General features: G+C 42.7%; 1 protein-coding gene across 1 annotated transcript in view; it reads right to left on the bottom strand.

Annotated features, from left to right (window-relative positions):
* Positions 1-5,460: 5,460 nt before the first annotated feature.
* Positions 5,461-19,890, bottom strand: part of SLC27A2 (solute carrier family 27 member 2) — a 45,129-nt gene continuing 30,699 nt past the window's right edge. Inside the window, exons 5-10 of the mRNA XM_081152042.1 lie at positions 17,721-17,915; positions 13,872-13,962; positions 12,905-13,103; positions 11,359-11,456; positions 6,975-7,105; positions 5,461-5,760 (exon numbers count right to left, since the gene is read on the bottom strand). Of these exons, the coding sequence (XP_081008168.1) occupies positions 5,584-5,760; positions 6,975-7,105; positions 11,359-11,456; positions 12,905-13,103; positions 13,872-13,962; positions 17,721-17,915 (891 nt within the window). The 3' untranslated portion in view covers positions 5,461-5,583. The remainder of the gene's footprint in view (positions 5,761-6,974; positions 7,106-11,358; positions 11,457-12,904; positions 13,104-13,871; positions 13,963-17,720; positions 17,916-19,890) is intronic.

Below are 19,890 nucleotides of genomic sequence, written 5' to 3'. Positions count from 1 at the left end.
GCTTATAGTTTACAAATGAGGAAACTGAGGCTCCAGGTCACATATCTCATAAGCGGCCATGACTAGGTCTGCTTGTCTTCAGTAAAACCCATGCTGTTTCCACTGTTACTTGATCAGGGGCTCTCAGTCCAGCAGGCCCCTCTGGTTCTTCCATACATTTAAGTTTTCCCTCTCTAGGGATTTTCACATTTCTCTGGACCCTGTAGTCAAATAAAAGCTGTGCTCACCGGCGGCTTGCCCATAGTTAGCACATCGGCCAAAACAATTATTTTTTTCCCATTTCAGAGGGCACTTTTATAGGGAGTAATTCTGAAACTGGTTACATGAACAATGCCAAAGGTAAACAAAGCTGGATGCTAGTTAAAGTGGTAAGAACAGATTTTAATCAGTAATTTTTTTCAGTAATAATTACTATTGCAATAGAAAAAGAGTCTAGCATGAACTGGACTCAACTTTGGCCGGTACAGAGGTCACTGAGCATTTTAAAGAGAGAAAAAGGGCATAGGGAGGGGCCAGTGGGAACTCAGTAGAGTCAGAGAATTAAAAAATTTCAAAAAGCAAGGAAAGGGGGTTGGTCCATGTGAAAGCCACCTGGGTTTGCTCCTTGGTGCTTATTGAAGTTAGGCTCCTATCCTCTAATAGAGGCTGGGAAACAGGCCCACTTTTAGGTGTTGGATAGAAAAAACAGTCCATTCTTTTGGCATCCTTGAGTTTTTGCAGGCAGGTACTTTAAGGGGGCTCACAATCCAAGGATCATGGCCTTGAGCTGTCAAACTATGTCAGTGTTTGTTCATGACTTTATAAGACAATGTTGAGGCCAGGTGGACAATGGGGCTTTGAGGAGCCTGGCATAGAATTTAGTCAAGGAGAGAATCTTTAGGAGCTTAAGGTTTCATGTTCATCTCTGTTCTCTATCAGTGGTCCCTGAACTTTGCTGTATACTGGAATCACTTGGAAGACTTTAAAAAAATACTGAAGCCTGGCTCCCCCTCCTAGAAAAATTTTAATCTAACTGGTATGGGGTGGGCCTGGGCTTTGGGTTGTTTGCGCAGCTTCCCAAATAATTTTAATGTGCAGCAGTGTTTGGGAACTGATGCTCTAGAATCACTTGCTACTCAAAGAGGGGTGTGTGGACCACAACCATTGGCATCTCCAGGGGCTTCTTCTGCACATTAAAGCTTGAGAAGCGCTGCTCTGAGCCAGTGGTTCTCAGGTTGAGCCTGCATCAGAACCACCAGGAGGGTTTGCTAAAATACAGATTGCTGCCCTGGCCAGTGTTCCCAGTGGTTAGAGCATTGGACCATGCACCAAAGGGTCATGGGTTTGATTCCTAGTCAAGGGCCCTTACTTGGGTTGTGGGTTTTCTCCTTGCCCCAGTTGGGGCACAGGCAGGAGGCAACCAGTCTATGTGTCTCTCTCACATCGATATTTCTCTCTTTCTCTCCCCCTCCTTCCTGCCCTTCCACTCTCTCTGAAAAGTAATGGAAAAAATATCCTCAGGTGAAGATCAACAACAACAACAACAAAAAAACACACAGCAGATTGCTGGGCCCATCCTGTTGGTTCTGATTCAGTATATGTGGGGCATGGCCTGATAATTTGCATGTCTAACAAGTTTCCAGGTGATGTTGCTGCTGGTCCAGGACGACACGCTGAGAACCACTCGTCTATGAAGACGTGTTTCTTCCTGTAAGCCCTAGGTGGGAGCTTAGTGGTGCCAATGAGCTCTGTGACTTTTGGCATGTGCGGAACCTCCCAGGCGTCAGTTTTTCCTTTCACCCAATAAAGAGGTTTGCCTAGATGCTCTCTAGGATTGCTTTTACTTTTGCTATAGCAAATGACATGCATGTATTTATCTATAAAATAAATATGCACTGTTAATGTGAATTTTCAAGAACAATTGCGGGCGAAAAGTGACAAAATGCTGCCTTATGCTGGGCTGTTCCTGGAGCTGACACTTCGAGTCCTTCCAGGTCTAAGATGCGAGCCTCAGTTAATGAAAGATAATCCTGCTCCAAAGAGCTCAATTACGCTAACTAAGCACACATGAGGTATAACTCTGGATGCTTTTTCTCTATGCCAGTGGCTCTCAAAATGTGGCAACACCCAGGATTTGTTAGAAATGCAAATTCCAATTTTAATTCCAACCCTGGGTAACGGGTCGCAGCCATCTGTGTTTTAACAAGACTTCCCAGCGGTCTCAATGCTCAAGTCTGAGCATCACTGCTCTGCTTGAACTGGGAGACTCAGGTTATCTATTTTGTTCCTTCTCTCTGCCCCGTCCATAAAAAAACTTGCCTGGGGACCCAGGTATTTATCGGGGTTGCTAGATGAAAAAGCAACAAATAATTATCGCCTACTGTGTGCCAGGTACTGGACATGCGATGACCAAGAGAAGCAGAAACTCTGCCCTTATGGAGCTAATAGCCTTATAAAAGCAGGACAGCTGTGCAGAGGGCAACTGACCATCATGACGGCATGGACCATCAGCTGCATAAACACACTACCACACGGAGCCCCCTGCCCTTGAACAGCGCTGGAGTGATGCTGAGTGACGCCTTCCTTCCTGATGGCTGCCTCTCTACAGACTTCATGCAGCCCCACCAACTGTAGGGATAAAATAATTACTGTTGAAAAGTTAAAACACAAGGAGAAGATCTTCCTTTTAGGGGCCTTTTCAGTCAGCTTTCCTTAACCTGACCTGGCTTTCTAGAATCTAGAAAGAGGCTTGGAAAACTTTACCACACTAGTGCTGAGCTCATGTCTTGGTCCATAACAGGCACCCACTAAACGCCTGAAGAGTGGATGTGTGATCGCTGCTCGGCCTTTGGCTAAGATCAAGTGTAGAGTGGATATACGAGCCAACAACACATTAACAAATCATCTCTTAGGGTGGGTCGCTGCACTTGATCAATCTTGTCCATTTTGATACTGATTCTCATTAGCTTCCATTTCATATGCTGACATTTCCTAGGTTTATCCCCAAATTGTTCTGGTGCCTGTAGCAACTTATCGATGCACTGATTACGTGTTTACAAACATACATTTGAAATTGGAGACCTGTTGAGCGATTTACATGGAATCAGCTTATGTTTTTAAAAATATCCATTTGTACTTTCAGATTATGATTTGTTCAGCTATTTCGATGGGCACAATTTCTAATCCTTTTAACAGAGAAAAATCAGTCTTTAGAGTTGATGATCTGTAATAGGTAATGACTTAATTTTGTGTACACACGTGCAAACTGAAGTATTGAGGACATTGCACTGGTGCCTCTACCCATCACAATACCTGGCCAGAATCATGAAGGTTTGGGGACATGGGGGGCTGAGGAAGCCGTCAGGCTGGGAAGGAGAATTTCTGAGTTTCTAATTGGAAAGTCTGAAATGTCAAAGGTGGACAGGCCCCAGTAGGCTCTGGTTGCTGGAACTCTATGTTCTGGCTGAAGGTGTAAGTGCTGACCTTTCATCCAAAAAGGTACCCCTTGTGACAAAGAATGACGTCACTGGTTTAACCTCTGCTTTCAACTGGATTTGCTTTAACAGGATTCTAGGTAATACAATTGCACAATGTGATACTCTCAAAAACAAAGGTCATGCTGTCTCCCGCCACTTGGGTCCAAACGCTCACTGGGAGATCCATAAAGCAAAGGCAGAGATACTTAGACTTTTTCAAAAATTCCTAAGTGCTGACTCACAAGCAACAATCATTCTAAATTATTCACAAAGAGGCAGCGATGTCCAGCATCTTCCTTAGACTATCTGCAAGTCCCTTGTGCATTTTAACTGCTCAGGGAGTGCTTATTGTTGGACATAATGGGCAGAGGCAGAGATTCTGGTCATGGGTCTTCTTGGGAGTGACCTAAGAGAGTGGAGAGAGTTTAAAAAATATTTCTAATATTGTGTCGGGGGTGGCAGTGACCATCCCTCTTGTCACATATCACTGAGGATCCCTAGATGTGTTTGCCTGGGCCCTTATGCGGACTAAGTTGGGGAAAAATTGGGGATTCTTATTAGCTCCTGGTTATCTGAAAGTGTCCTCAAGGGAAGGAAACTCCACTTCTTTTAGGGAGGCTGGGATGAACTTGGGTTATACTTCCTGGATGCGGACTTGGTGACCATGATGTTCCCGTGGCCTAGGACAAGCTCTGTAAAGAACGTGTTATCTCGAGTGTCACCACCAAAGACCTGCTCTTGGAATCTGTGTGCAACTGGCACATGCAGAGGTTAGGGAGGCCTACTCAGAAAGAAAAGCAGTGGAGTGTGAGGAGAAAGCCTGTCTGTAAGAGCTTCTCAAAGTTCCCACAAAGGGCCTCAGGTCCTTGAACAGGCTTTCTGGTAGGAGACTGGCTTTCGTATGAAACCAGTTCAGGTCCAAGGGGCACATGGGACTGCTGGTGCTAACTGGAGGGCTGGGACTTATCCGGTCCACAGATACATTTCATTTGGGATGCATATCAGTTTAAAAATTTTTGAGCCCTAGCTGGTTTTGCTCAATGGTTAGAGCATCTGCCTGCAGACTGAAGGGTCCTGAGCTCGATGCCGGCCGAGGGCATGTACCTTGGTTGCAGGCTCAGTCCCTGGCCTGGGTTGGGGCCCATGAGGGAGGGGCAACCAATTGATGTCTCTCTCACATCAACGTTTCTCTCTCTCTGTCTCTCTCTCTTCCCCGCTTCCACTCTCTTTGAAAAGCAATGGAAAAAATATCCTCAGGTGAGGATTAAAAAAAATTTTTTTTGAGACTTCACATTTTAAAAATAGGGAGATTCACATATATACCTGGGCTTCTGTTTTCTGAATAACCAGAAGATCCCAGAAGTGCCTGAGCTGTATTCCCACACGACAGTAATCAGCCCACTGAAGCTGAGCAGTGGCTGTCCTCAAGGTTGCCACATTCTTTTGTGACCTGCTTCTCTCAGTCACATTATCAATGTGAATCCTGAAGACACCTGAGTTTGCAATGGTTGATGTAACTCAAAAAAAGTATTTACCGAACACCTTTTATGTACAGAATACTGATGCTATTGCTTAGCCTTCTTTAAGAACTATATAGGTGGCACTCTCACCTTTGGATAATGCTGTTTTAGACAGGGGCCAGGATACTATTTGGTGGGGAGAGTTGGCCTTACACTGGAGCTGGATTTCCACTGGGCTGTTCCTTGGTGACCCCCCTGCCACCTCCCACCTCCTTGCCATATGTTACCTAGAATGCCACTATCATCATGAGTGAGGTACCTGTGAAAAGTTACCAATGGGACCGTCCAGCTCAGGGTTTGCATTTACAACAGAGGAAGGAAAGAGAGTGCCATTTCATATATTGGCATTCATCTATTTTATTACATATTAAAAGACCCCCACAAACAAGCCCTCCCTCTAACAAGCGTAGTTTGCAAATACAAACAGTAGGTGCACACTGAAAAATAATGATCTCTAAATCTTTTCACTTGCAAAAGTTTAGGTGTAATTTAGAAAAGTCTCCCTTTATTGGTATGCTTAAAAAAATGCACCTCACACTCTTCAATCAAATTAAAGTTGGATCCATTCGGTTTCTTTCTGGAGATACAAGTTATCATCCTGAGAATATTCAGAGTTTCAGAGTTTCAGCATTTATGGCATTGTAAATGTCCTCAGTCATAGGCACATACGTTTCTGCTTTGTCATCCAAGAAATACAAGGCATCTTTGATGACTGCAGGGTTAAAGCCCTCCTCCATGAGGGTCACTTTGCAGTGTTTAAAAGTTCCAGTGATCTCAATGGTGTCCTGAAAAACATCAAACAATCCACATGGTTGTAGTGTTTTGCAAACAGATTAGGGTGCAGGGAAAGGGGTACAGGTGGGGCAGTGGGGCTGGCACGTCTGGCTCCTTTGAGAATTGTGAATGTGAGTTTTGTGAGACGGATACATCCTGCTTTCTGAAGCTCCATTAGGGGGCCCTTTGTGGAGGTAATTTTCATTCTCTTAAAGCTTTTTTTTTTTATTCAATCAATGTTTATTGATTTTAGAGAGAGAGAAAAAGAGAGAGACAGAAACATCGATGTGAGAGAGAAATATCCATCTGTTGCCTCTCGTACTTGCTCTGCTCAGGGATCAAACCTGCAACCTAGGCATGTGCCCTGCCTGGGAATCAAACCTGCAACCTTTTGATGCACGAGATGATGCTCCAACCAACTGAACTACCTGGGCAGGGCTCATTCCTTTAAAGCTTTAAGATTACCTGTGGGGAGTAAACTATGGAGCAGAGAGTCTATTGCTTGGTGAGCTTCAGGAATTACTGGAATATCCTGATTAAAGGTGGGGTGGGGCTAAGGGTCATCTACACACAACAACTCTATTTTTTTCAGCCTGTTGTCCATTAGACTGAAGATTTGTTTTTTCTTCAATTAATAGGGAATGATCTGAGGATATGTCTATTTTCATGTCTCTCAACCATCACATTGCAAAGCAAATGCCAGTGCTTTGTGAACATCAGTTTTATAGCCACAGCGATGTCTGGTAATCTAACGCTTCCAAACTCTTCAGAATCATAGTGCTCAAAGTCCACAAGTGAGAGTGTTAAACTAACCAAGGGGTTAATGTTTGAGAAAGAAAAACAAATCCCTCTAGTGGTGACAGCTAAACCTTTGGTAGTTCCAACTGGCTAATGATGCCCAGTTGAACTTCACATCTTAGAAAGGCATAGGAGGGGCGGAGCATTTCTGTTTTAAGTGTCTGTCACATATCCCCAAACACAGACTTTGTGACTTATTTGCTAATACTGTTGCTGAATGAACTGACTTAATTTGAGGGAGGAAGGGATTAGGATTTGGTTTCTGCTAGTTATATTTTTCTGATATTTCTGCTTCCTTGTTGAACTTCCTGGAGAGGGTAGTGAAAATCTGGCCAATGTGGTCGCCATGGTAAAGGGGGAGATGTTGCCTAAGAGACAGGGGTCTCCATGAGAGAGGATAATTGAACTGGGTAACAAGAGGTCTCACCTGTATCCTTAGAAACCGAGGCCTTGCATAACCAGGCAGGTAATCAGCAATGTGCTTAAAGAGTTTCTTTCCATCAAATTCGTGACCTTCCTTCATCCTAATTGAGGCCATGCCAATTCGACCCTCGTGACCTAGAAGTAACGTGAAAGATATTAGATGTGTTGTAGCTATTTTATTTATAATGCTTTGCTATTTCAAAGAACAGTTCACTGAGACAACATTATGGCATAAGTTTCTTTTGGATAGTCTGAATTTTTATTTCAAATATATGTCAAAGTTATTCTAAAGTGAAAATACTACTACTACTACTATTACTACTAGCAGCTATACATAGATTAAATCTTTATTATATGCCAGGTCTTGTGGACTACCTCATTTAACCCTTGCAACAAACTTTAAAGAGGTTCAAATCTTCTCTCTATTTTACAGATGAACAAACTGAGGCTTAAAGATATTAGGAGCCCTAGCTAGTTTGGCTCAGTGGTTAGAGTGTCGGCCCATGGACTGAAGAGACCTGGGTTTGATTCCGGCCAAGGGCACGTACCTCAGTTGCCAGCTCCATCCCCTGCCCCAGTAGGGGTGCATGCGCGGGGGGGGGGGGGGGGGGGGGGGCAACCAATGGACGTGTCTCTCTCACATCGATGTTTCTTTCTCTTTCTTTCTCTCTCACCTTCCCTCCCTCCCTCCCTCCCTCCCTCCCTCCCTCCCTCCCTCCCTCCTTCCCTCCTTCCCTCCCTTCCACTTTCTCTGAAAAGCAACAGAAAAAATATCCTCAAGTGAGGATTATAAAAAAACAAAACAGACAGGCTTGTTCAAGTTCACACAGCAAATACTAGGCAGGGTCAGAAACTGAACTGGGGCCATCTGGCCCTAGATCTTGTGCTTGTAATCTTCATCCGTCTTAGCAGCCTACGTGAAAACACTCGAGTGGGAAACAGGTCCAACTGGTGGCTAAAGGAATTTTTTTTGTTTTTACTCTAGTGAAAAGTCCTTGCTCCACTCATGGATAGCCGAGCTCAGGCTGTTCTTTAGATTGCAGTATCAGGTCTGCTGCGCTTCTAGGCCCCACCACCACCTTTGAGACTTACGCATTTAATCAAGGCTCCTAACAGCTTTGCCTTTCTGCATTTTAGAGAAGCTGCAGGACTGCGGCAGAAGGCAAGGTGCAAGGGTGAGCTGTCTTGTGCCCTCCCACCGATGCCCTTTAGTCCCCAGAGGTTGAACTCTCCACAGAAAACGGATCCTACCAGCTCTTTCTTCCCCATCAGGCAGGGCAGTAAGTGGAGAGGTGTTTAGAACAATTACCATTGTTTTCTTGTGAGGACAGGGGTAATTAGGTACTATTAATCTATCTTCTACCTGATCCAGTCCACCTAGTGGGAGCCCAGGTCCATTTCCCTTAGCTACTTAGCTGTAATCAGAGAGGGAGAAGGAGCCGCCCTTCGTCACCTGGGCTTCAGCTTTCAAAACCTCTCCCATGGTGATTGTGTGTTTACCTACAGCTCTAAGGAGGCAGGAAACAAGAGGAAAAATGAAAAGAAAGGAAATGCGCCCTAGTTTTATTCACCTCTTATCTAAAGGAGGCAGGGTACAGGACCCTCTTTCTCTAGGGGTCCCTGGTAGCTCTCTGGAAGGCACCTATCTCAGGAATCTCAAATGTCTTCATAATTTCCTTTTAGAATTTAGAAGCTGATACAACAGAAATCTTCAGCGTCGACTGGCTCCCTGCTTCTTGCTCAGGCATTCACAGGAGGTGAAGGGGCTATTGGGCCTCAGACCTCTGCCCTGACTCCTACAGGTTGGTTTTGGGTTAGTCCAGACCCAGGGGGAAGGTTCCAGTCTACAGAGGTTCTGGCCAGGGCTTCTCTAGAACTGCACTGTCAAGTACGGTAGCCACTGGCCACATGTGGCTATTAGAATTAATTATAATTGAATAAAAAATTCAGTTTCTCAGTTGCACTAGTCACATTTCAGTTGCTCGGTGGTCACGTGGAGGCTACTGGAGACCTCATTGGACAGTGTGGATACAGAACACTTTCATCACTGCAGAAAGTTCCATTGATAATAAAAGTTCTAGAGAGCAGTTGGATGGTGCTGGTGTGACACCTAGGAGAAGTTAACTTCCTTCTAAGCCCAAACCTAGAAGTTCCCTCCTTGTCCAAAACTGAGATCTGTGAATGCCTCATGAAGAGCCCAGAATCTGAAAGTTGGGAGAGACTTCAGAGTCTCTAATTTCCAGAGTTCATCTCTAAGTTTTCACTGCTGTCAGAATCCTCACAGGATTCCAGGTGGACATCCTGCCTCTTCACACACTCCAGCTGGTGGGACATTCCCTTCCTCAGGAGACAGTCCATTCTATGGTTGGTTCCTCGGGTCACAGGAGGGTTCTCAGGCTAACACTGACTCCCTGGTCATTTCAACCCACTGGTTTCATTCTGCACGTTGGAGCAACATGAACTCCTTGTTTTAACTGTCTCCAATCATCTGAAAACCATTAGCTTCCTCTTCTTTGTTCTACATCAGTGGCTCCTACACCTTACTGGATATTACAGTCACTTTGGAATTAAAAAAAGAAAAAAAGAGATTCTGAGTCCCAAATCCAAGGTTCTTATCCATTAGATATGGGCTTTAAAAAACTTCCCAGATGATTCTGAGGATTGGCTAGGTTTTTGGAACCACTAGGCCTCAGTGCTTCTCAAGACTTTAGTGTTGTTGTTTTTTTAAATTGTGGTAAAACATACGATTATCATTTTAACCATTTTTAATGTACAATTCAGTGGCATTTAGTGTGTTCACAATGTTGTCCAACTATCACCAGTATCTAGTTCTAGAACATTTTCATCACCCACACACAGACTTCAGTGGTTGTTTTTTTTAAAATTGATTTCAGAGAGAGGAAGGGAGAGATAGAGATAGAGATAGAGAGAGAGAGAGAGAGAAACATCAATGATGAGAGAGAGTCATTGATCGGCTGCCTCCTGCACACCTCCTGCTGAGGATCGAGCCTGCAACCCGGGCATGTGCCCTGACCAGGAATCAAACCTCGATCTCCTGGATCATAGGTCAGTGCTCAACTGCTGAGCCATGCTGGCCAGGCAAGACTTTAGTATGTTTAAGAATACTTAAAGGGCTTGTTAAAATGCAGCTCCCTGGGCCCCGTTCCAGAAAGTCAAATTCAGTCGGTCTCAGTGGGCCTGAGAAATTGCATTTTCTGCAAGCTTTCGGGTATGGAGGATGGTGCTGCTGGTTCAGGGGTCCCACTCGGAGGAGCACATTTCCTAGATTCTCTCACGTTCTCCTACACATTCTTTTGTGTTGTTACTATTTTAAAATTCAGCATTTAAGAGTGTGTGCAATATTCCAGGTGGGGTCTGTGGGAACCCAGTGTGGAATGATAGCTGACAACCATGCTTCTGCTAACTCAGCCTAAGGTCCAACATGAGAAGAATTCTGCACCCCTCACACTCTGTGACCCGAGGTAACAGGTGAGAGAAAGTTCTGAATATTCTTTAAGAAATGAAAGGACAGCACAAGGTCATGTGAAACCATCACAGCTCAGGGAAAAGGCACTTTGGGGTTTCCATTTTGAATATAGTGAATCCCAGACCCTGAGTTCTGGGTAGAACACTAACATCCCTAGCATCTCATATTTGAACAGTGATTTGGAGATTTTACTCCTCCCTGACATCGATATTTAAAATGATTTCTTCTCATGACAACCCTCATGTACATATCTGGTAAAAATATTTTTACTATCTATGTAATTGAAATGAATTAGTTCTCTTGACAATCTTCACTATAGGACTGGTATTTTCCCTAATTTTAGTGATTTGCCTGGAGTCAAACAGCCAGCGGGTATTAGAGCCACGACCCAGAATCAGAGCTCGGCACTCCCCAGGCAGCTGGCAGAAGCAGGCCTGGGGGAGAAGGCTGGGTGACACCACTCTGGGTTGCGATTCTGAAATTCAGCTGGGTGGGCTGGGTCAGGGACCTGCTTTAAAGAAAGAGTGGACAAAATCAGCTCCTTCCTAATTTTTTTCTCTTAGCAACTGCACTTGCTCTTATTTGTGTCTCACATACTGTTTCCCAGCTACCCAGCAGGACGCATCTTTTCTTGAGGAGTGCCAGACGCAGCGGGACCTTGCGTCCCGGAGAGACTCTGCTTGAGCTGAACCACAGAGAAAGGCCTGGTTCAGATGTACTGACTTGGCTGATTTATAAAGGAACATAAACCAGACATGAGCCCCTTATGCCCAAGTGGGTGAAAGAGTTGTCTGATTCTCCAGCTGACAGGAGAAGGCAATGGCATACTTTGCCCTGGGGTTAAAATGATATTCAGTTACAGTTTGGGTCTAGGCATAGATTTATAATATCGTGTGCATACCTGGAACAGGCACTCCATAAACATTCACCTCTTGGATAAAATCAACTAGTCCTAGTACGTCAGAGACTTCAGTGGTAGCCACATTTTCCCCTTTCCACCTGGAAGAAAAGGCAAGGTTAGCAGAGGTCACAGGTGGTCTCTCGCCCAGGACGCAATAACAGGGAGCAGGTGGGGTGGCTCCACTCTATAGCTCACCTTGGCCCCCAAGCTCCCCAGCTTCGTCATGGGAGAGGCATCCTGCTTGAGGACAAAAGACATAGGCATACACCTAAATAATAAAATGTGGAATTTCAGTCTGGCCACGTGAAACGCAACACACAGAATGATGTTGTTCCAACGTTAAAATACAGACTTGGCCTAAGAAAGGCACTGGAAATCAAAAACAAACCCTCAGTGACTTTGCTGTATTTAGGTCTCTCCCTTTTCTCATTCACTAACTTTGGTTGCTATTTAACTCAATTAGTGAACTTCTGTCTAATAAAATTTCATACTTGTATTTCAGAATCTCATGGCATCAAGAAAGCTTTTAATAAGAAAAAATATACTTTATTTTCAGGGAAACTATAATGCTAGTGCCCAACTGTGTGCTATTTTTCACTGTATAAAGTTATTTATGTTTTACATTTAAAAAATTCTTTAGGTTTCTCAGAAGTATCTTTTCAGCGACATGAAGGTGGCATAAAATAATGACAGGGATCCTGAGTCATGGCACATTACGGATGGAAGGAGCCCTGAGGGTCATCGGGACCCTCATTTCATGGGTGGAGAAACTGAGGTTGAGAAAGGTTACCTGCCTAGCTAACACGGATGGTCAGGGGCAGAGGTGAGCCTGGGAGCTCCGTACTCCCCGATCATATCCACACTCTTTCTACTACAGCCAGGCAACTCCCATCCCTTCCTTAGAAATTCACGCAAAAAGTAATTACGTGTGTCAGGCACTGTGCCGGGAGTTGGAGCCTGGCTTCAGGCAGTTCACAAAGGAAGGAAGCTGATTAAACAAAAGTGTTAGGAGGCTGGAGGATTGTGATGTTGTTGGGAATTAAATTCATGGTCTATTACCATGACTTTCAAACTGTTGCATTGACTTGGGGGTTCTGTGGGAAACCACTTGGTTGGGGATGGAGAGTGGGAGGGAGGGGAGCAGGTGAGGCCTCAAACCCCTCATCTCCTCTTCAACTAAATCAGCCCCACCTTAATTTGCATTTGATTTTATCTGGGGAAAAAAAAAAAAGCCCCATAATTGAAAACTGTGAAAATACCTGGCGGTCCTAAGAGTGACCAGTAGAAACGGAGGAATTGGACGGACTAAAGCTATTTAGACATAGGTTTTCCACCTTCCTTTCATCTGGTGTGGCTCACCCAAGTTAACTGTGCATTATAGAGTGACCCCTCATGCATTTTGCTCCTTTTTTTCCTAGGAATACAGGAGGCTGAATTGACACACTAAAGACATAGAAGAAAAGGGAGGACCATAACCAAAGCGGAATGTGACTCCAATTTAGGAGTAAGCCAAACTGTGTGTTTCTCAGTAATTCAGAAAACCCACCGGAATGTATCTCCAACTCTGTCGTGGAAGTAGATGAAATCTTCCTGGTCAATCATTAAGAGATCTCCACTGTTGAAATAGACATCTCCTTTCTTAAAGACGTCTCTCAGTTTTTTCTTCTCTGTCTGAGCCTTTCCTCCAGCATAGCCAGAAAATGGTGTAAGTTGTGTGATTTTGCAAACCAGGAGTCCAACTTCACCTAAGATAGAAGGAAGTACATTGTTATTTTATGTGCTAGCAGTAGGGAAATTTTATTATTAACTTTCTCTTAAAACTGATGCCATGCAGCTCATTAGCAGCAAGCTGGCTGCACATGTACAAGTATATTCATATACATCACACACACACATATATACACTATGCACACAGTACATTATTCTATATGGCCACACATTTTAATTTTTAAAATGCTAACGTTTTACTGAATAATGATTGACACACATAGTTAAACAAATGAACAGTAGTTTAAGTTTAAAGGTAAAGACTCCCTAAAATCATAGTTTTGCAACCATAATTATGTATCCCTTCCCACAAAATGCTTGCTTCACAATCAAGAAGTTGTTAAGCTAGGTTTCAAACTATAAGTATGTTACCGGTAGTGGTTAAATTAGTATCTTTTGGAGTTTTTGTATTTTTGAGAGTACAAAAATAAATCTCTCTCTTTTTTCCTCCACTCCGATCAATTATACCAGGTGCTCATTTTATCAACGATATGTTAATTCTTAACAATCACTTGGTCAAGGTAATAAAATGACAGGTCAGGCCCTGGCCAGATAGCTCAGTTGGTTAGAGCATAGTCCCTACACACCAAAGTTACAGGTTTGATCCCTGGTCAGGGTACATACAAGAATCAACCAATGAACACATAAATAAGTGGAATAACAAATTGATGCCTCTGTCTCTCTCTCTTTCAAAATCAATACATAAAAATAAAATGACAGGTTAACTGAACAAAAATCCACTGTACCTTTGGGAACTTTGATGCAATATCCATTTCCATCTCGGACAGGTTCATCTTTCTCCACATCATATTTAATCAACTCGTAAGATACAATTTTCTAGCAAAATTAAAACAGATCATTTTGAGCACAAATTTTCACATTTCCCCCCCTTTTTATTGTGGTATAGCATGCATAAAGTATATAAGGAACACCTATCTGAAGTGTACAGCTTAGTGAATTTTATATATGTTGTTCACCCATGTACCTACCACCCAGATCAAGATACTAAGCATTTTCATTACCTTAGAAAGTTTCCACCTGCCCCTTTCTGTCAAGTTGACTACTATTCTGACTGTTATCACATCAAGCAGACTTCAACTCCCAATAAATGAAGTAAATGTCTGCCTTTGTGTCTGGTTCTTTCACTCAGCATACTGCGTGTGACAGTCATCCACCCACGCTGGTGTTTGTTTCAGTAGTTTGTTTCATTGCCATGTAATTTTCCTTCTATGAATATACAACAATTTATTTATCTATTATCCTATTAATGGGCATTTTGATTATTTCCAGTTTTGGACTGTTAAAAATAGAGCTGCTATTAATATTCTCATACATTTTTTTTGGTGGACATATCACAAGCGGGATTTAAAAATCTTGTGTGACCTTAATATGCCACTGTTGTATGTTTTTCATTTCCAGGGACATGTTCGCCAATGCATTTAAGGTTCGATGGTATAATTACTTCATGCCCATGGCTATAAAATTATTAAAACTCCATCATATTTCATATAGGCTATAATTCAATGGCATAAAAATGTAAATTTATATAATTTAGTAAGGGCAATAACTGTATTATTTTCTCTATTAACAGATAGGTAAAAATATGACAGTCTTTAGATGTAATTAGCAGTTGTGATTACTGTGTCAATTTCAAATTTAAATTCAAGTCTATGTGATAAATTAACCAATTCTATGCTTTGATAGTAGCGGATAACCATTAAAAATGAAGTAGCATTCTTAGTCAACAAATGTAGATCTTTATTTGCAAGAATGTAAAAAAAGAATTGGGGTGGTAACTCATGCTTCTTTCCACATCAATTACAGGGTCATCCCCCCTCCCCCCCTTTTAGTTTTAAAATATAGATTTGTTTAAATCAGGAAAAAACTGACAATAAAACATGGCAATGAATGGATGTGATACCCAGAACTTCTAAGGTCCTCAGGTTTGCTTTGAAACAAAAGTTTCCTTGCAACTCGTAACAACACAGACAGCTTGCACCCACAGTGCCTCTACTCAGCATTGTGCCTTCTCTCGTTCTGAACTGCATTTAGCCTGGGTCTTCACAGTTTGGGCTCCTACAGCTTGGACTGAAACTAGCAAAGACAGACCCTCTCCCAGTGGGGAGTAGGAAATCAATTCTCAATCTCTAGTGCTGCTTGCTGCCCAGTAGAATTTACTGTGATAATGGAAATATTCTATATCTGTACTGCTCAACATGGTCATCACAGAACATGGCTACTGAGCACTTGGAATGTGGCTAGGGACAATGAAGATCTAAATTAAAATTTTCTTTATGTAATTTAAATTTAAATAAGCCACACCTGGCAGGTGGCTACCATATTGGACGGCACAGGTGTGGAGGGACCTGTACGGTGTAGGTTTGGCTGTCATTGTCAGGGAGTTTCCTTGGACTGGGGAATGCCTAGAGACCAGGCCAGAATAGAAGAAATGGAATGAAAATAATCATTGCAGCTAACAATTATTCAACTCTATTATCTGACAGGTATCCCGGCTATATCCTCTAATGGCTTTTTAATAATTTATTAAATTGAATCTTTTCAACAACCCTTTTCCTTTATCAACACTGAGTTTGGGTTTGGCATTGAGCTCTATATTTTCTCTTTTTAATCTCTGTTTTACGGGTGATGAAATTGAAGTCTAAGGAACATAAAGTGATTTGCCTTAGGGCATTCAGCCAGTATGTGAATGTGCTAGAATGTGATCTCTAGAGCCAGCTTCTTATGCACACAGATCACTGTCCCATTTACTGCTCCTGTCAGTCCCTGGGGACACAGGTTGCTTGGGAGCTCTGGGGCGGCTGTGTCATGACCAGGCAGGATGGGTTACCAGAGGCATAAAGGCGGCAGTAACTGCTCAAGCCAGCAGAGGCTCAGCGTTTGCTGAATATTCCTGAAATTTTGAAGAATAGGTGATCATCCAGAAGACTGACTGCTTGAGCACAAAAAGGGCAAAGAGATTGTCTGGAGATCCCAGGCAATAAAAGAGACTGCTATGTGAGCTGGCTTAAAAATAGGAAATATCATATATCTGATAAGAGGTTAATATAAAAAAATACATAAAAAACTCATACAGCTCAATAGAAGAGAAGCAATCCAATAATAAAAAAAAAGACAAATGATCTAAACAGACTTTCCCAAACAAGACATACAGATGGCCAAAAGGTACACGAAGAGATGTTCAGCATCGCTAATTATAAGGGAAATGCAAATGAGGTACCACTTCCCACCTGTACTATCAAAAAAGCAAGGAGTAACAAGTGCTGAAGAGAATGTGGAGAAAAGGGAACCCTTGTGCAGTGCTGGTCGGAATGCAGATTGGTGCAGCCACTGGGGAAAACAGCACAGAGGTCCCTCAAAAAATTGAGAATGGAACTACCATATCATCTAGCAATTCTACTTCTGGGTATTTATCCATAGGAAATGAAAACACTAATTAGAAGAGATGTATGCACCCCACATTGATTACAGCTTTATTTACAATAGTGAAAACACGGAAACAACTTAAGTGTCCCTTGATAGATGAGTGGATAAAGAAAGTGTGGTATATATATATACAATGGAATATTAGTCACCCATAAACAGGAAATCTTGCCATTCATGACGAAATGGATGGACCTTGAGGGCATTAAGCTAAGTGAAATAGGTCAGATGGAGAAAGACAAATATCACATGATCTCACTTATATGGACTCTGAAAAAAAAAAGAACTCATAGAGAACAGATTGATGGTTGCCAGAGGTGGGGAGTGAAGAGTGGTTGGAAGTGGTTAAAAGGTAGAAACTTCCAGTTGTAAAATAAATAAGTCCTGGGTATGTACTGTACAGCATGGGGACTATAGTTAATAACAATGCATTGCATATTTGAAAGTTGCTAAGAGAGTAGATCTTAAAAGTTTTATCACAAGAAAAAAAAAAGTAACTATGTGAGGTGATGGATGTTAACTAGACCTACTGTGGTGATCATTTGGCAACATATACAAACATTGAGTCATTATGTTGTTCACCTGAAACTAATATATGTTATGTGTCAATTATATCTCAGTTAAAAAATAAGAAATGTCTTTTTAATGCAGTTATTAGGAGAACACAAATCTTCACAAGATAATGCTTTTTTGACCCTGGCTGCAGAGCTTTCAAAAAACACTGATGCCTGGGCCCCACCTCAAGACACCTCCATCCAAAGCTTAGGGGCTGAGGCCCTGCACCTGTATGTGTGAAAAGTTCCCCAGGTGGTTGTAACCCACAGCACTATGAAAAGGAAAGATCTCATTTCACCATAGTGCAGAGTATGGTAAACTTATGGAACTGGTAATGTCCGGTGTTTTATCATATACACGTATAAATGACATAGGAATATGTTACCTGAATGCAGGTGGCAAAGGCATAATGGGTTGTTATTCATGGACATTAAGATTTTTAAATTAGAGCACCCTATCTTATTGAAGTCCTTGTTACAGAGACTCGGCAAAACCTCTCTTGGTGATGCCTCATGAAGTTCTGATAATAACATCATCATGACATAGCTTTTAAGGAAGCTCTGTATTCTGAAAATGCTCTCACTTTTCAATGTACTTACTCTCTGTAAGTAGTTTACTCTTCCGACAGCACCAATTTTTCTCGTATAATTTACAAAGCTGATATTGCCTTCAGTGGAGGCATAGAACTCATAAATGTGAATGTCCCCAAATCTCCTGATGAATTCACTCCACACATCTCCTCGCAAGCCATTGCCCAGCGCTACTCTCACTTTGTGATCACGATCATTCGGTTTCTGTTGGAAGAGACCAAATTGGAACATCTCTGGAGACTGTACTCACACATTAATAATGACCTTTATGTTTCCACATATTTATGTTGGTTATGAATTCACCTTAGTGCAAACCTTTTCTCTCACCCATGCACATAACTCCTCTTTTCCCTCAACACACACAGTATGGGCCAACAGGGAGCCCTCTGATTTAATAACCAAAAGACTTTGATTTTTCCCATTTTGATTTTTAAGAGGCAAGCTGAGACAATTTGACAGAATGAAGTGATGCCAACATTTAATCTATATCCAATCTGAAGCTAGAACAATGTATTCATTGTTTTCTTTCTTCTTTTTTTCTTTTTTTGTTGTTTATCCTCACAATCGTCACCCAAGAATATTTTTTCCAGAGTGGAAGGGAGGGACTGGGGGTGGGGTGGGGGGGGGGAGAGAGAGAGAGAGAGAGAATCATCAATGTGAGAGAGACTCACTGATTGGTTGGCTCCCACATGCATGCCGACAGGAGCCAGGGATGGAACCTGCAACCAAGGTACGTGCCCTTGACCGGGAATGGAAACCGAGACCCTTCAGTGTGCGGATGAATGCTCTAACCACTGGGCCACACTGGTCAGGGCTATTGATTGTTTTCTTGATGGGGCTGATGAATCTCAGTGAATTGCCAGAAATGAGGGGCCACGTGGCAAAGATCTGTCAGAGACTAAAACAATCTGAAGCAAGGATTTTCACTTGACAATGAAGAAAAAACTTGGGAACACAGTCCAAGGAGAAAGAATCGTTTTCCACAGAGTCACTAAAGAGCACTAATGTTAGAGCCTGAGGGGACTGGAGAGAAGAATCTTGATCATGTCTTCATTTCACAGATAGACCCAGAGGTCACAAGCCAGAGACAATGAAACTGTCCCTTGGGATGGGAAGGGGAAGAGTGGGAGGAAATTGGCTCCCAGTTGCCTCAGTGGCCTGGGAGGAGCATGCTTTGCTATAAATACAAATCACAAAGGAAAAGCTGTTTTGAGAGTAAGAACTAAAGGAGAGCTTGTGTCAGCAAGAGAGGTCAGGTTAAGACTGGGATACATTCGACTCAACCAGATCATTTATGAGGCCCTGCAAATATGTCCAAACCTATGGTCACTTTAATGATGTTTTGTATTAACAAGGCAACTGATGTCCTCAAGGAGATCACATCCTGGTGGGAGAGGCACGTAAATAAATAAGTATAATTTTGACTTGCATATTTTGTAACTCTGTGACTTCTACTCTAACAGAAAACCGAAAGGAGTGGGGTAAAAGTGCCAAGTAACAAAGACTCCTCCAACATCAAGTTTTGATTTCTTTGCTCAAACAGCATTTTGCTTAAAAGAGCAAATGCTCTAAAGAGTATATATTATTTCCCACGCTGTAAAATCACTGTGAAGTGATAAAGAGTAAGAGTTCCCCTTTGAAAAGGACTGTTTGAAGAGAGAGGCTGGCAGTTCTCTGATAAAGGGGAGGTGTTGATAAGGCAGCTATAAACCAAACCAAACCAAACTTGGTTTCCATGCGGGAGTAGCCTTGGGACCAGGGGAACTGCATATATGCATTTAATTTTTAAATAGCTTCTTGGTCAAAACTCAGGTGGTGAAGCTCTTTCAGGAATCCTAACCGGAGAAGGGGACAGATGCTGGTCACTGGTAAAAACTGGGCCCCTTGAGCAACCTGACCAAGGACCTGACACTCTCAAGTGTCTCCATTGGGATAACGAATTGTATTGTCACCCTGTCTGTCCACAGTCACTGCTCTCAGGAAGAACTGTCACCTCTTCAGAGACCACCCCCACCTCCCACCACTGCTGTCCCTCACTGCCACTCTAGGAATAAAACATCATAAATATCTGAAGGATACTTTCGTTTAAAAATAACCACCTGACCTGGGGCTTACCTGCTCCCAGGCCTGTGTGAGAAGCTCCAGTGTGTAAACTCAAGACCTCACCTATTCCGCATGC

Source organism: Miniopterus schreibersii, assembly GCF_964146895.1.
Source record: "Miniopterus schreibersii genome assembly, chromosome: 1".
Lineage (NCBI taxonomy): Eukaryota > Metazoa > Chordata > Mammalia > Chiroptera > Miniopteridae > Miniopterus > Miniopterus schreibersii.
Note: the sequence above shows the minus strand (reverse complement) of the source record. Positions and strands in the feature narration are given on the sequence as shown.